This window comes from Laetiporus sulphureus (assembly GCF_001632365.1).
Source record: "Laetiporus sulphureus 93-53 unplaced genomic scaffold LAESUscaffold_18, whole genome shotgun sequence".
Classification (NCBI taxonomy): domain Eukaryota; kingdom Fungi; phylum Basidiomycota; class Agaricomycetes; order Polyporales; family Laetiporaceae; genus Laetiporus; species Laetiporus sulphureus.
Genome location: NW_024468527.1, coordinates 371,095 through 384,226, shown reverse-complemented (window position 1 = coordinate 384,226; position 13,132 = coordinate 371,095). Strand labels below are relative to the sequence as shown.

Genomic DNA, 13,132 nt, shown 5'->3' with positions numbered 1-13,132 from the left:
ACCGTTGTCTCACACCGTTCAAGATGCGGCAAGGGCGTGCTAAGACTTATCGCAAGCTGATGTCCATGTACTGCATGTCGTTTGGCTTTAGGCAGCCATACCAGGTTCTAGGTGAGCTGCAAGAGCTGCTCGCGTTGAACCCCACGAAAGCTTAGCCATCCCCTTTAGTCGACTCTGAGATGTGCAAACACGCCGCCTCCCAACAGCACGACTTCCTGAAGCAACTCGGGGTCGTCCTACAAGGGTCCGTCAAACTCAGTAAGCGCTTTCGCATTGAATGTTTCGCATCAGCACTTCACTAACCACCCGGCGAAGCGGCTCCTCAGTGATCACCCAGTGCTGCATCCAAGAGCTCTATCTGCAAGCAAAGGAGCAGCAGCCCGCGGTAGACCTCGCCAAGACGTTCGAGCGGCGGAAATGCAACCACCGTGTGGCGATACCTGGGGACGAGTGTATTGCGAGCCTTGTCGGTATGTAAACGTTTTTTCCGGTCTACTTCCCATGTTTCATGTACTATTCAGGTGAGACAAACAAACATCGCTATGCTATCGCGACGCAATCAACAGAACTGCGCTCAAAACTACGCGACGTGCCTGCTGTCCCCATCGTTCATATCAACCGTTCGGTCACGATACTGCAGCCGCCAAACAAGGCTACGCTAGAAGCGAAAGAATCTGTACGTCCACCTTCCGTGTCTCTCTTTCCAGTGACTTTGCTGATCAGCTTACAGGCGGAGGCGAAATTGCTTCACCCATCTGCGCCTGAGATTGCTGGCCTGCCATCTACCACCGCTACCGAGCCACCAAAGAAGAAAAAGAAGGGTCCAAAAGGCCCGAACCCCCTCAGCGTGAAGAAGAAGAAGCCGAAGTCTGAGCAACTCAGCAGTCACAACGAGCGCAGGACACCTTTCGCGAGTGAGCAGTCCCGGATGAGCGGGAAACGGAAGCGAGACGAGCCCAACATTAACACCGATAAAGATCACAAAACCAAAGATGAGAGTATACGCGCACGGAAACGACGACGGCGAAGAGGAAATCAGTCCGGCATTGTCGTTCTCGAGGAGACGTCGTGATGTCCGTTGCTCTCTCATGGAACTCGCTGTAATACATCTGTCTATCTGGTCATGCAATGTAATAGTCTATTGTACACGCTGCCGAACGACTGCGTTGCTAATGTTACAAGGATACACGTGAAGATAGCGACCCGGACGTCTGGAAAGCACCTCAACCTCAAAGACCACCACGGAGACGCAGGACTGAACGTCAAGTCAGCATGAGTTCCGATCACGACTGACGATGGAGACTTACCAAGATGGAGGGTAGACTCCTTCTGGATGTTGTAGTCTGACAGCGTCCTGCCATCCTCCAACTGCTTGCCGGCGAAGATCAGACGTTGCTGGTCAGGAGGGATGCCCTCTTTGTCTTGAATCTTCGCCTTCACATTGTCGATCGTGTCCGAAGACTCGACCTCCAAAGTGATGGTCTTCCCAGTGAGCGTCTTTACAAAAATTTGCATACCGCCGCGGAGACGGAGCACTAGGTGCAGCGTCGATTCCTTCTGGATGTTATAGTCCGACAGAGTCCGGCCGTCCTCCAACTGCTTGCCTGCGAAGATCAGACGCTGCTGGTCAGGAGGGATGCCCTCCTTATCTTGGATCTTCGCCTTGACATTGTCGATGGTGTCAGACGACTCCACTTCCAACGTTATCGTCTTGCCAGTCAGCGTCTTAACGAAGATCTGCATACCGCCACGGAGACGGAGGACGAGATGCAGCGTCGACTCCTTCTGAATGTTGTAGTCAGACAATGTACGCCCATCTTCTAGTTGTTTGCCGGCGAAGATGAGGCGCTGCTGATCGGGAGGGATGCCCTCCTTATCCTGAATCTTCGCCTTCACATTGTCAATCGTGTCGGAAGACTCGACCTCAAGCGTGATCGTCTTGCCGGTCAACGTCTTGACAAAAATCTGCATGCCACCGCGCAGGCGAAGCACGAGGTGCAGCGTCGACTCCTTCTGGATATTGTAGTCGGACAATGTGCGCCCATCTTCCAACTGCTTGCCGGCGAAGATGAGGCGCTGCTGGTCGGGAGGAATGCCCTCCTTATCCTGAATCTTTGCCTTCACGTTATCGATAGTATCCGAAGACTCGACCTCAAGCGTGATCGTCTTGCCGGTCAGCGTCTTCACGAAGATCTGCATACCTCCACGAAGACGGAGGACTGATTAAAATGATGATCAGCAACGTAAGACCAGATATCAAGTAGCATGACATACCAAGATGAAGAGTAGACTCCTTCTGAATGTTGTAATCCGACAACGTACGCCCATCTTCTAGTTGTTTGCCAGCGAAGATGAGGCGCTGCTGATCGGGAGGGATACCCTCTTTATCCTGAATCTTCGCCTTCACATTGTCGATCGTGTCCGAAGACTCGACCTCAAGCGTAATCGTCTTGCCGGTCAACGTCTTGACGAATATCTGCATGCCACCGCGCAAACGAAGCACGAGGTGCAGCGTCGACTCCTTCTGAATGTTGTAGTCGGACAGCGTGCGGCCATCCTCAAGTTGCTTCCCAGCAAAAATCAGACGCTGCTGGTCCGGAGGGATACCCTCCTTGTCTTGGATCTTTGCCTTGACATTGTCAACTGTGTCAGACGATTCGACCTCCAGCGTAATGGTCTTGCCCGTGAGGGTCTTGACGAAGATCTGCATGCCGCCACGGAGACGAAGCACGAGGTGCAGCGTCGACTCCTTCTGAATGTTATAATCGGACAGAGTTCTGCCATCTTCCAGCTGCTTGCCCGCGAAGATCAAGCGCTGTTGGTCGGGTGGGATACTGAAAACAAGTCTCAGAATCGTGCTCGATAGCGACAAGGACGTCTGCACTCACCCCTCCTTATCTTGGATCTTGGCCTTGACATTGTCGATAGTGTCGGAGGATTCAACCTCGAGCGTGATAGTCTTGCCAGTGAGGGTCTTAACAAAGATCTGCATGTTGGAAGTATCGAGGTGCGATGGACACGCGTGTAGGACAGCAAAGGCGCAGCGCCACAGTTTATAAGGAACGACACAGCGGGGTTTAAAAGTTGAGTCCCGTGAGTCAGCGGCGGCATGCACCAGCCGCACCATAAATGGAAAGTGTGAGCGTAGACGAGTATCTTCTAGCAACTTCTCAAGGCCGTGCAGTTTATATAATCGTTTTACAAAGCCTATGCAAAAGCCTATGCACGAAGAAGGGATCCATGATGGATTCGAAATACTCGTTAAGCAATCATCGGAACACGTTGACTTGTCCGGAACATTCGCCACTTATTACAAGATATCAGCATCTGGGCTGCTAGCATAACTAGGTACGTACACAATAAGAGGATGTTCGCCTTTCCCGATGTCACCCGTCACAAAATCGCCGATGCCGTAGTCGCACTCAGCAATGGGAGTGCCGTTGAAAGGGTCATCTGTCGATCGTCTCACGTCCCATAACCTGATGCAGCCTACAATTGTGAATGACAATATATCACTGAAGGAAAAATGCATTCGCTTACCATCTGCACCGCCAGTAACGAGCCCCAGTCCGCGCGGAAAACCGTCGATCCACTGGGCGGTGATTACACCGTGCCTCCCACTCTGTGAGTTGCTTCCGTCTTCATGTGCGAATACGTGCAGCACATCTTTACCGAGGAAACGTGCATCGTAAACGTGCGCGGTGTTATCCGTCCTCGCAATTGCAATATAGACACCATCAGGACTGAATGCCATGTAGTTGACCTTGTGGGAACCTTCTCCTGTGAATGGCTCCAGCATAGTTCGCTCAACTGCTCTGCCCAAGCGTCGACGGGCATCATATTTCCTCAAACAGAATGACATTCCCTGTCCTTTTGTTGCGAGTACGATGGTATCCCCTGTCGGACATGAACTGCTTGAGACCCAGGATTTCGCGGAAGGTGGACATACACACCGATCTCATTGACCGCCAACCTCTGGCCTGCTTCTTGTGCATCAAGCTCGCAAATTACACCGCCACTATTCGTATCGAACGCTTTATGACATCCCGCCATCTCCTGAATACTGCACGATGCCGATGTCGCATACAAGATATGCGAGGAGGACTTCCGTCCCCAGATCATATCAGTTGTTGTGTGGTCAGCATCGCGTCCAAGTGGCAAAGTTATCGAAGAAGATCGTTCGGCAGAATCTTGCTGCACGTATATGTTGCTTAAGAAACGGGTCAGCGGTCAAAAGTATCATCACACGGATGGAGAAGCAGCTCACCCATCAAATGCACTAACGGCCAGTGCGCAGCCATCGGGCTTGTACGCCAAAGTTTTAGCTTTGCAATTGTCAAGAGGGACTATTTGATATACAGTGAGCGACGTGCAATCATTCCGCACAGCAGCCACTCCTACCAGCGCGAACAGGGAGCAACATATTATCTTCGATGATTTGATCACAATCCCAGAGTTGAACAATACCGTCAGCGCCACACGAGGCCATCCTCGTCGGCCTGGCAGTTTGACATCAGTAATACGATAGAAACGGGCGAACGCGACGAATGAGCATACTGCAGAGGATTAAACTGCACATCCTCCGTCGTCATGTACTGCATCGGACTGTGCAGTCCAACATTACTATGAAGTAGGTCTGAATCCGTTTGAAGATAGTCGGATATCCTTGGTGTGTGCATCGAGAGAGCGCCTTTTTCTGTCCATGGCCGCCGATGTGCATGAAGTGTGTACCCTTCCAGGAATGAGTTTTCCCGCAAATGAATTCCATATGTGGACATGCCTTTGCCGTTCGACCACAACATCAAACTGCCCGCTTGATTATATTGTCTGTTAAGACGATCTGTCGAGATGCTGTTTTAGTAGCATGAGAACCCGCGTCTTACACTAACCTGTCTCATCATCTCCGCTCCCACCTAACACTGCACTCGCTATTGCGACCATTGGACCGTGTTGCACAATTTTAACGACCGCTAAACGCGCTTCGGTGAGCCAGGGAAGATCCAGAATACTGAATACATACATCCGGACGCATGTGCAACACGACTGGCACGTAACCCTCGGAGCAGTTTAAAACTCGAATTACTGAGTTGGTATCTCCTCGGTAACGCGCTTGTCTAAGGTCGTCAAAGAAATCAACAGTCATATGAGCGGCCAAACAACACAATCGCTTGCCTCCGTCCAAACGAATGAATTGCCGCGATAGGCGTTCCTGCCTCTTTCCAGAGACAGCAGGTCGGGAGGCAGACGGAATCCGTGAACCTGACCCTTATCCTGCTTCTTCCTTTCTTTGACCAGATCGTCGGAGGAAGGCGATACAGTCATCGCTGCTAAATTCAAAGCGAGCAGATCCTCGTCTCTCTTCCTCAGTGGACGAGGAGAAAGATGTGGTTTCGGTGGCAACCACTGAAGGACGCTCCTTTCATGAGCTGGGCACTTCTCGGGGCCAGTGGCGAGCTTACGTTCTTCTCTATCTTTGGATTAAGAGCATCGTACAATGTTTCGTACTCTCTTTCGGAATCACTCGCGTCATCCGCGCTGGCATAGTCGGCCACGACAGAGCTTGAATTCTCCTCTTCATCTTCAGTGCTGACATCGTACTCTATCATGACGACATCTTTCACGCGCGAGGACGACGTTCGTTCCAGCGTGAATCTATTGACCTCAACATGGCACCCTTGGCGGCGCGACCTCTGTGCGTTGAGTGAGATTCGGCCTCGATAGTATATCATCTGATCGTACCTTGATTGGAGGCTCTTCGTCCGAATAATCAAGATCTCTCTTGTCTGAAAGCTCGTGTGGGGCATTTGAATGTGGTCGTTTTGATGACGGTTTGTGGGCGGGTGACGCTACGGATTCCATCGCCTGTTCTTTGCGACGCTTCGTTGGAGGAGCTGCTTGCGAGGCGGACGAGCCTGCACGCTTGAGCGGTGCGCGTTCAGCAGGCTGATATGATGCATGCAGTCAGTGCCAGAATCAGAATTGATCGACTTTCTGCAAATCCGTGAACTTACATGCGTTGCTAACCCTGCACGACTTCCATCGTCCGACGGTTCATCATCCAAAGTGAGATCAATAAAGACGCTTTGTTTCTCACTATTGGTCTGAAGATGATGAATAGACGTTGAGTGTGCCGCAATGGAATGAAAGAATTGTGGGTACCGTACAGGTTCCTGAACGGTTACCCCGGAGTCATCAGCATCGATGTCAATAATCTCTGCCTGCATCGTGCAGCACGACGGAATGCGGTAACAGCACAGTCAAGGTAGTATAGAAAGCAAACACGTTGCTCCTATAGACGTGTATCAAATATATGAACTCATGACGATGAGCGCTAGTGTTCGAGAATGTACGAGCTTGACGCCTTGCAGACCGGCGTCTCAAGTACATATGTATACGATATTGTTATCCGGTCTGCTCGATCTCCTCTCCGTTCCCTCGTGCACCGTAAGACTTCTTCATTCTGCTTATCCAGTCATCTAGAGTGCAGTGCGTTCACCTCATCCCGGAGGAGCCCGGTGTCGGCGAGATCTTTGGTTCGTACCACGGGCAGTGACACCAATCGCCCTTCCCCCTTCTCATGCACAGATACATCCATCCAGTCTCGCGCGCCAGTGGGCGAGCACGAAGTCAGGGTCACCGAGGGCGAGTCACTACTGACCACTCTACAACGACCACGCCAAGAAAGTCTACAACGCGGGCTCAACAATTACTGCAGCTGACAAGGCAGCGGGGTTGATGCGCACTAGACAAGGTCGCTCAGTGCGAACATGCACTGAGGCAAGGATTTCGTGCCATGATTGAGCAAAATCATGGCAGGAACGCTACAGGTGCGCTTCCAGTGAAATATGCGGTCGAGCTGGCACGCATTTCTGAGGTCGAGGCCGGGACGAATCTGGGACGAATCGATGCTGACGAGTTTCCCGCATTGAGCACCCATTTTTCTTCTATGACACCGGGTGATGAATATATCAAGAACCACGGATATGCACAAGCCCGTATGCAGTAATGTGGCTTATATGATCCCATTGCGCTACTGTTTACGTTTCAGAGTATGGTTCACTGAAAACTTGTTGCAGACATTGTTGTATCCGGAAGAATCACTGCAGTATGTCCAGCATTTGCGAGATCCTTCTGTATGTTCTATGCTCGCGACTTCAAACGTGCAGTCGCAGGGTGAGCTGGATGATATTGGCTTACTCAGTGGACAATAAGCAGAGAAAAGAGACCTCACTCGCAGGTATAGATGCCTGGATGTTAGGCTCGGATATCCATGCAAGTCGTCAACGAAGTCCGGAGCATATCATTTGATATCCACAAGGGCTTTCTGCTGCCTAAATCAACCCCCTACTCTAGTCATGGTCTCTCCCACATTCCTCGTTTTCCAAACAGTTTCTCCAGAGAATGGGTCAAGGATACTGGTCGATCAAATGAACCCGTCCAATGACCGATTCAAGCAGGTGGAATAGATGCCCCTCAGCAGCTTTAACGGACAGAAGTCACTCATCCCATTACGAGCTTTTCGGCACCTCGCAAGACGAATTACTGCAAGTGGCGAAGTCGCCAATGTTAAAGAGGAGCCTTCATTCCCCGCAAATGTACAAGAGTCTCGCACGCGACGACGAGCCCCTCCTGGACGTCACTCAGGCTTGAACTAATTGGATGGGCGGGTTCGCAGTAAACACATACTCTTACAGCTGATCATCACACAGAGGGGCAGAATTTGCAACTCGATAGCAAGTAATTAACTGGGAACGGGCGAGTCCCGTTCCATCCCACAACTCTGATCGGCCCATATGCGGATTGTCAAATCCTTCTCCATAGATGCTGACGCAATGACCGCCTTAGTTGGGTGACTCTGTGGCGCGGGTCAATGCGATGATGAGGGCCAAGGACTAACGAGACACGTACTGCGACTGCAATCACGACATCTGCATTCCAATCTGCTGTCAATATCTTGCTAGAGTGGAAGCTCGAACAACCTACCTTTATGTCCTTCCAATACTTGTGCCACCTCTCTTGTCTGCACATTCCAGAGATAAATCTTCGCGTCTTCACTTCCGCTCACGATATACTTCGCGCCTGGAGCGAAATCAGAGAACAAGCAAAATGTGCGGTTTGTGTGGCCCGCATATGTCTTCACGCATCGAGATGACTGAATATTCCACAGTCGGATCGTTGAGTCCTGCGTGGAGGCAAGAATGAATCTGCTGTTTGGAGTGAACTTGACATGAGAGCTGCTCAGAGATGCAAGGTTGTGTAACTCTTCCGTATAAAAAGGTGTATTGGATGCCATACCATATCGGATTGTCGTCATCTACTAGTGTCTTCAGGCATTGACCAGACTCTGCGTCCCATATCCGGCTGAGGAGATGATGAGCAATGACAACGGGAGCCACATCAAATAACTCACATCAAACCATCCATAGCACAAGATGCGATGAGTGATCCATCGTGGTTGAAGGTTACGGCGGTGACAGGGTCAGAATGCGCCGGTAGCGTCTTCAATGTTTTACCTGTGGTCTTGTTACTGTCAGAGAAGATAGGTGTATTAGGGCTTAACCCACCTCGTGCGATATCCCACACACGTACAGACTCGTCGTATCCACCAGACACAAGCAGGTTTGACTTCGGGTTGAAATTGACACAAAAGACGAAGTTCGTGTGCCCGTTTAGAACCTTTACAGTCTCCATCTGATTCAAAGGTTTTAGATCGTTCGTTCTTGAATTGAGAGCGCATCACTCACCGTTTCCAAACTCCACAATCGTATCGACTTATCGTCAGAAGCGGACGCGAGGAATTCACCATCTGGTGACCATGCAATGTCCGAGATGCCCTGTGTATGACCAGCGAGTGTGGTGATCATCTCCCATTTCTCTGTATCCCAAATTTTGATGAGTGTGTCCGAAGCTTCCTTGCAATAACGTTAAGTCAGACCAGAGGCAGATCACTGCTAAGGAGACCGTACATGATGAGGCAAGCATATTCCCGTCTGGGCTGAACTTTATCGACGAGACGGATCTTCTGTGCCCGCTCAAGATGTATTGCAGCCTATACGCTGGTCCCTCAGTCTTGCTTGCAGCTGCTGAATTGGAGGACCCGTCTGCATGGGACTGAGTTGCCTCGGAAGGAGCGTGAGCAGGGCTAGGCAGCTTCTCTTCGACGTCCTCAGCCTTCGGTATCTCTTGTACATCAGTTTGGTACGCATAGTGGCTTTCAGTGACAGCCATGAGCAACTTGAGTATGGTGGTTGAATGAGAGACTGTCCCAGAACTAGCGCTGCCACAAGACGCGTCTAGCGCCCGACTCGCGAAAAGTCTTGCTCGGCTGCTCCTCCAACCGCTCGAACTTGCAAGACCGCCAGCTCCTTGAGCATTTCTCAGATTGCTGAGATCACCATCTCCATTGCTAATATGGCATCCGTTGGGTCCCTCTGGGCCACACCGCCAACGAGGACACCATTGATCGAGAATCTGGTATCCGGTGTAGGTACGAGCAGGCTCATGGATACACGTCTGCCGTCGGGACGCTCACTTTGTCGACAGACCGGTACAACCCGAATAATGTAAGTATACTGGAGGACTATCTCTACCATCAGATCCGAAGCGAGGAGTATGACTGCCTGGCCAACTTGGCCATCCTGAAACTGTGCGTGATTCAGGGTCTCTTCTAATATTGTCGCGTTAGATCAATTGTACTCCTACAGGTACCAGTTCAACCCTGATCTCTACAACCCTGACGTCGTCATTAATATCCTCATCAAAGCCCTCACGTCCGTACCTTTCCCCGACTTCAACCTGTGCATCTCCCTCCTCGACGAACGTCCCGCCAGTACAAATCCCGACGAGCCCGACCCCCTTCCCTCTCTCCTCCCGATCCTGACATCCTTATACAATCTTCTTCAGCAATGTCGCTTCCCCGCGTTCTGGGCACAATACCGATCCGACGAGGCGGAATCATTGCGGGATAACTACACGGTCGAGTGCATAGGGTTCGAGAGTTCCGTGCGGGACGTGGTCGTCCGAGCCGTGAAAGCTGCATTCACGAGGATAGGACGGGAGCGTTTGAGCACATACCTTGACTTGACAGGTCCGTGTTCAGTAATTTCGACTTTTCAGAGAGGCTCAGGTCGTCATAAACCAACAGGCGAGGAGCTGGATGCATACATCGCAAAACTCGGGTGGTCCTTAGACTCCTCCACAGGAGTCATTACGGTCCCACCGAACCCGGATAACCAGATCGAATCGACTGTTGTCCAAGAAAATATTCAGTTGCCGCGTAGGAACACTTCATTGACTGGCCTGATCCACTTTCGGCTCACTACTGTTCATAGAGCTGGTGAAGATTATCTCGCACGCAACGCAGACTGCATACTAGGATTGGCACAATGCCCTCTCCCGCATGCCTGTTTTCGTCCTTCTTATGTGTGCTCCACGTGTCGTCCGTGTAATGACATGAGTCTCGCGACCTTGCTGTCGGAACTGCTCATGGATGCAAAGGCCATAACGTTCCGTCATTAATATATTACATGGGTATTCATGTACTCTATGTCACAGTGTCCTTCCCTTTCCGTCATTGCATCGACCAGAATGCCGCTATCGTCCCCCATGTGGCCATGATCAAACCGCTCGCTAGAAGAAAACCATCTCACCAACTGCAATGTCTAGCCAGCGCAACCTTTGCAGAGACTGGCCCGATGACGCAAAGTAGAAACGATGAGAACGCGCCCAGGAACGCCATCGTGGAGCTGAACTCGGGCACGCATATTGATACTGTCACGGAACATATCGTGAAGAGTGTGCGCTCAACAAAAGTATAAACCCAGGTCACTGTGCGTTGCGGCCTGTGCGGCCTTACCGCAGATTCCGCGTCTTGCTGTATAGGCTTTGTGCCATGGTCATTGACCGAGACTGGTCCAATCTCGATACCCAACATCATTTCCAGCGTGAGGTTCAGCTAAAACAAGGCCAAGCATAAATTGCCTTGCTTTACTGTCAGCCATTTTGCCGCTCACCGGCCGGGCAGCAACGGCAAACTTTGACCTGGTATATCGAGTTCAGTGAAGGTTCATCCGTATAGCTGAAGGAGAAGCATACAAAGGAGCCAGGACAAGACTCCATAGAGCGATCTTGTTCAAATTAGGGTACACAGTGTATTTTGCTAGATCTTGGCTAAACTACTCCCGGATGGTCCATGTTAGCACAGCTCTGAGTGAAAGGCATTATCGAACTCACTTCGTCGCTGACTTCGTTGCCGAACATGATATATCCAGCAACACCAATCACCGCGTACACAGTAGTGGCGACAGTGAAAGCGTGAGTGATCATTGAGTCAAACTGGGTGGGATCCACCATATCTCTGACCAGAGAGGGAATGACTGCGTGACCGGAGAACTGAGGGAAGTGTATCGGTACGATGAATGTCTCACAGAGTGTACAACCTACTCCGGCCATGAAGAGCCCGTACGAGAGACCAAGTTGTCCAACGCTGCGGACTCCAAGGGTGGTCTCCGCAGGACTCCAAATACTGCCTGGACTGTCGCGCTTTGAGAGACCGTCGATCAGAATGACAGCAATGATAAGTATGGTTGACAGTATTCCGAGAATCGACGTGTATGATAGCAGAGACAAAGGAAGTAGCATGGTCGGTGTGAGACTACTTTGAAGTCAACTCTGATATTACGACCAAGCGAAGTGAGAGACGTACACAAATAAGCCAACTAGCTTGTAGGTGTCGGAAGAACACGCAGGTAACACAGCATAAAGAGAGTCTGCGTAGAGAGTGACCAAAGCTCCACTTTACGGACGTCAGCTAAGGTCCAGAGTGTTATCGCGATATCTACCTGACGGTGAAAAGCTCCAGGCAAAACAGGGCACTGATCCAAGGACCTGAACGCGGTCCAAAGGCTTTCTTGCCAATATCAGAATATGACTTCAAACGAGGATCGTCTAAGATAAGATGCGCTAGTATCTTCCCTCTGTCAGCAAGATGAGAAGTCGTATAAAGACTGTTGCGATAGTGTACGTACGTGTAACAGGTGATTATACCATAGAATATAATGATCACCGTGCCATCGATCCATCCGGCATATGCAAATGCCAGAGGTTCTGACAGCATGCCAATGCCGAGTAAGATGGCAATGGCGTTGAACAGCTGAAAACAACGCACACACTGAGTCTCCGTAACCCATTCGCAGGACGATTATTTACCGTCTGCCCATACGTGCTATGCCCCGAAAGCACCTTCTCCCGTTTACGGCCTCCAGTGGTAGTCTGCGAGATACTGAGCTGAGAAGTTCTCCGGGCCAATGCGCCTTGTACAGCGGCCTCTGCATTGGCAAATGTCTGGACAACAGCAGCCGTGCGAGCAAAAGCACCTAGATAGGATTCTGCAGCTGATTCGCTTAAAAGCGATACACGCTCTTCTTCTCCTCTAAGGGTAGGTCTGCGGGAACTGGTTACAGGTAGCAAAAATGGCCGGTGCGCCGCGAGCACGGAAATTTGAGATGGACCCGGAATCAGATCCTCGTCCCATTGCAGATTGCTAACGTAACATCATATGGCTGCACGCCCTGGCGCTCCTGTTCGAATGGGGTCTCATCCTCCTCTTCCTCAATTAGTGGCTCCTCAGGCGTTTGGTAACCCTCGTCGTCTGAGGCTCCAGATACAGATGCAGAGACCGATTCAGATAGATACTCTTGTGCGCGCCGATCTAACGGAGGTTCGAATGAGGCACAGTAGATGCGCATGCATGGCACTCACAAGATTGGGTGACATCCACAACTCCAGAGAGCGATCGCGGGCGAAAGCTTATAGCAATGGGTGGGGCAGACATTTCTCGCGACATGCAGAGAGATCGTTATCGTATGATAAATTCGGGCTAGCAGGGGAGAGCTCGGTCGACGCCATTTTCTATGCCGATACCGAGAAGGTGGACTATCAAAGTAATCTGGGCACGGAACCAGGTCAACACTTGTCTCAAGACGAGAGTTATGCAAATTGAGACAGACCCTTCCCATAATTTTGTCGAAGATCCGGGAAATGGAGTCCTTCGCCGTCACCAAACGAAGGATTCCAACGTCATATGAGCCCATCGGCAAGCATTCAGGTCCAAATACGAGCAGGTCATCCGATA

The 13,132-nt window shown here is 50.9% G+C and overlaps 7 protein-coding genes across 7 annotated transcripts; 2 read left to right on the top strand and 5 right to left on the bottom strand.

Moving 5' to 3' along the window:
• Nucleotides 1-23: 23 nt before the first annotated feature.
• LAESUDRAFT_652645 (uncharacterized protein) lies at nt 24-1,072 on the top strand (the record flags this gene model as incomplete). The annotated part of the gene is made up of 5 exons (XM_040904373.1): nt 24-111; nt 169-258; nt 327-470; nt 522-676; nt 731-1,072. The coding sequence occupies 5 exons, from the start codon at nt 24-26 to the stop codon at nt 1,070-1,072; spliced, it is 819 nt and encodes a 272-aa protein (XP_040764631.1).
• Nucleotides 1,073-1,132: 60 nt separating this feature from the next.
• LAESUDRAFT_812551 (polyubiquitin) lies at nt 1,133-2,992 on the bottom strand (the record flags this gene model as incomplete). The annotated part of the gene is made up of 4 exons (XM_040914416.1): nt 1,133-1,255; nt 1,308-2,219; nt 2,275-2,834; nt 2,889-2,992. 4 exons carry the CDS (start codon nt 2,990-2,992, stop codon nt 1,230-1,232), a joined length of 1,602 nt encoding a protein of 533 aa, XP_040764630.1. The 3' UTR covers nt 1,133-1,229.
• A 277-nt stretch (nt 2,993-3,269) lies between these two features.
• Nucleotides 3,270-4,601, bottom strand: LAESUDRAFT_759057 (WD40 repeat-like protein; the record flags this gene model as incomplete). The annotated part of the gene is made up of 7 exons (XM_040912538.1): nt 3,270-3,306; nt 3,357-3,489; nt 3,541-3,897; nt 3,954-4,210; nt 4,268-4,346; nt 4,402-4,499; nt 4,558-4,601. 7 exons carry the CDS (start codon nt 4,599-4,601, stop codon nt 3,270-3,272), a joined length of 1,005 nt encoding a protein of 334 aa, XP_040764629.1.
• Nucleotides 4,602-5,139: 538 nt separating this feature from the next.
• LAESUDRAFT_759056 (uncharacterized protein) lies at nt 5,140-6,224 on the bottom strand (the record flags this gene model as incomplete). Its single annotated transcript, XM_040912537.1, has 5 exons — nt 5,140-5,403; nt 5,460-5,690; nt 5,740-5,943; nt 6,012-6,101; nt 6,165-6,224. 5 exons carry the CDS (start codon nt 6,222-6,224, stop codon nt 5,140-5,142), a joined length of 849 nt encoding a protein of 282 aa, XP_040764628.1.
• Nucleotides 6,225-7,644: 1,420 nt separating this feature from the next.
• On the bottom strand, nt 7,645-9,240 carry LAESUDRAFT_725638 (WD40 repeat-like protein). Its single transcript, XM_040908857.1, has 8 exons — nt 8,967-9,240; nt 8,745-8,908; nt 8,565-8,691; nt 8,411-8,513; nt 8,296-8,361; nt 7,984-8,234; nt 7,909-7,928; nt 7,645-7,855 (listed from the first exon to the last, which is right to left on the bottom strand). Exons 1-8 carry the CDS (start codon nt 9,226-9,228, stop codon nt 7,742-7,744), a joined length of 1,107 nt encoding a protein of 368 aa, XP_040764627.1. The 5' UTR covers nt 9,229-9,240; the 3' UTR covers nt 7,645-7,741.
• An 83-nt stretch (nt 9,241-9,323) lies between these two features.
• LAESUDRAFT_812547 (ARM repeat-containing protein) lies at nt 9,324-10,687 on the top strand. Its single transcript, XM_040914415.1, has 5 exons — nt 9,324-9,487; nt 9,544-9,646; nt 9,705-10,087; nt 10,145-10,276; nt 10,332-10,687. The coding sequence occupies exons 1-5, from the start codon at nt 9,412-9,414 to the stop codon at nt 10,373-10,375; spliced, it is 738 nt and encodes a 245-aa protein (XP_040764626.1). The 5' UTR covers nt 9,324-9,411; the 3' UTR covers nt 10,376-10,687.
• On the bottom strand, nt 10,571-12,746 carry LAESUDRAFT_743205 (uncharacterized protein; the record flags this gene model as incomplete). The annotated part of the gene is made up of 12 exons (XM_040911248.1): nt 10,571-10,629; nt 10,654-10,954; nt 11,013-11,040; nt 11,095-11,174; nt 11,233-11,391; nt 11,443-11,653; nt 11,705-11,794; nt 11,841-11,975; nt 12,027-12,151; nt 12,208-12,392; nt 12,417-12,522; nt 12,552-12,746. The coding sequence occupies 12 exons, from the start codon at nt 12,744-12,746 to the stop codon at nt 10,571-10,573; spliced, it is 1,674 nt and encodes a 557-aa protein (XP_040764625.1).
• Nucleotides 12,747-13,132: the final 386 nt, after the last annotated feature.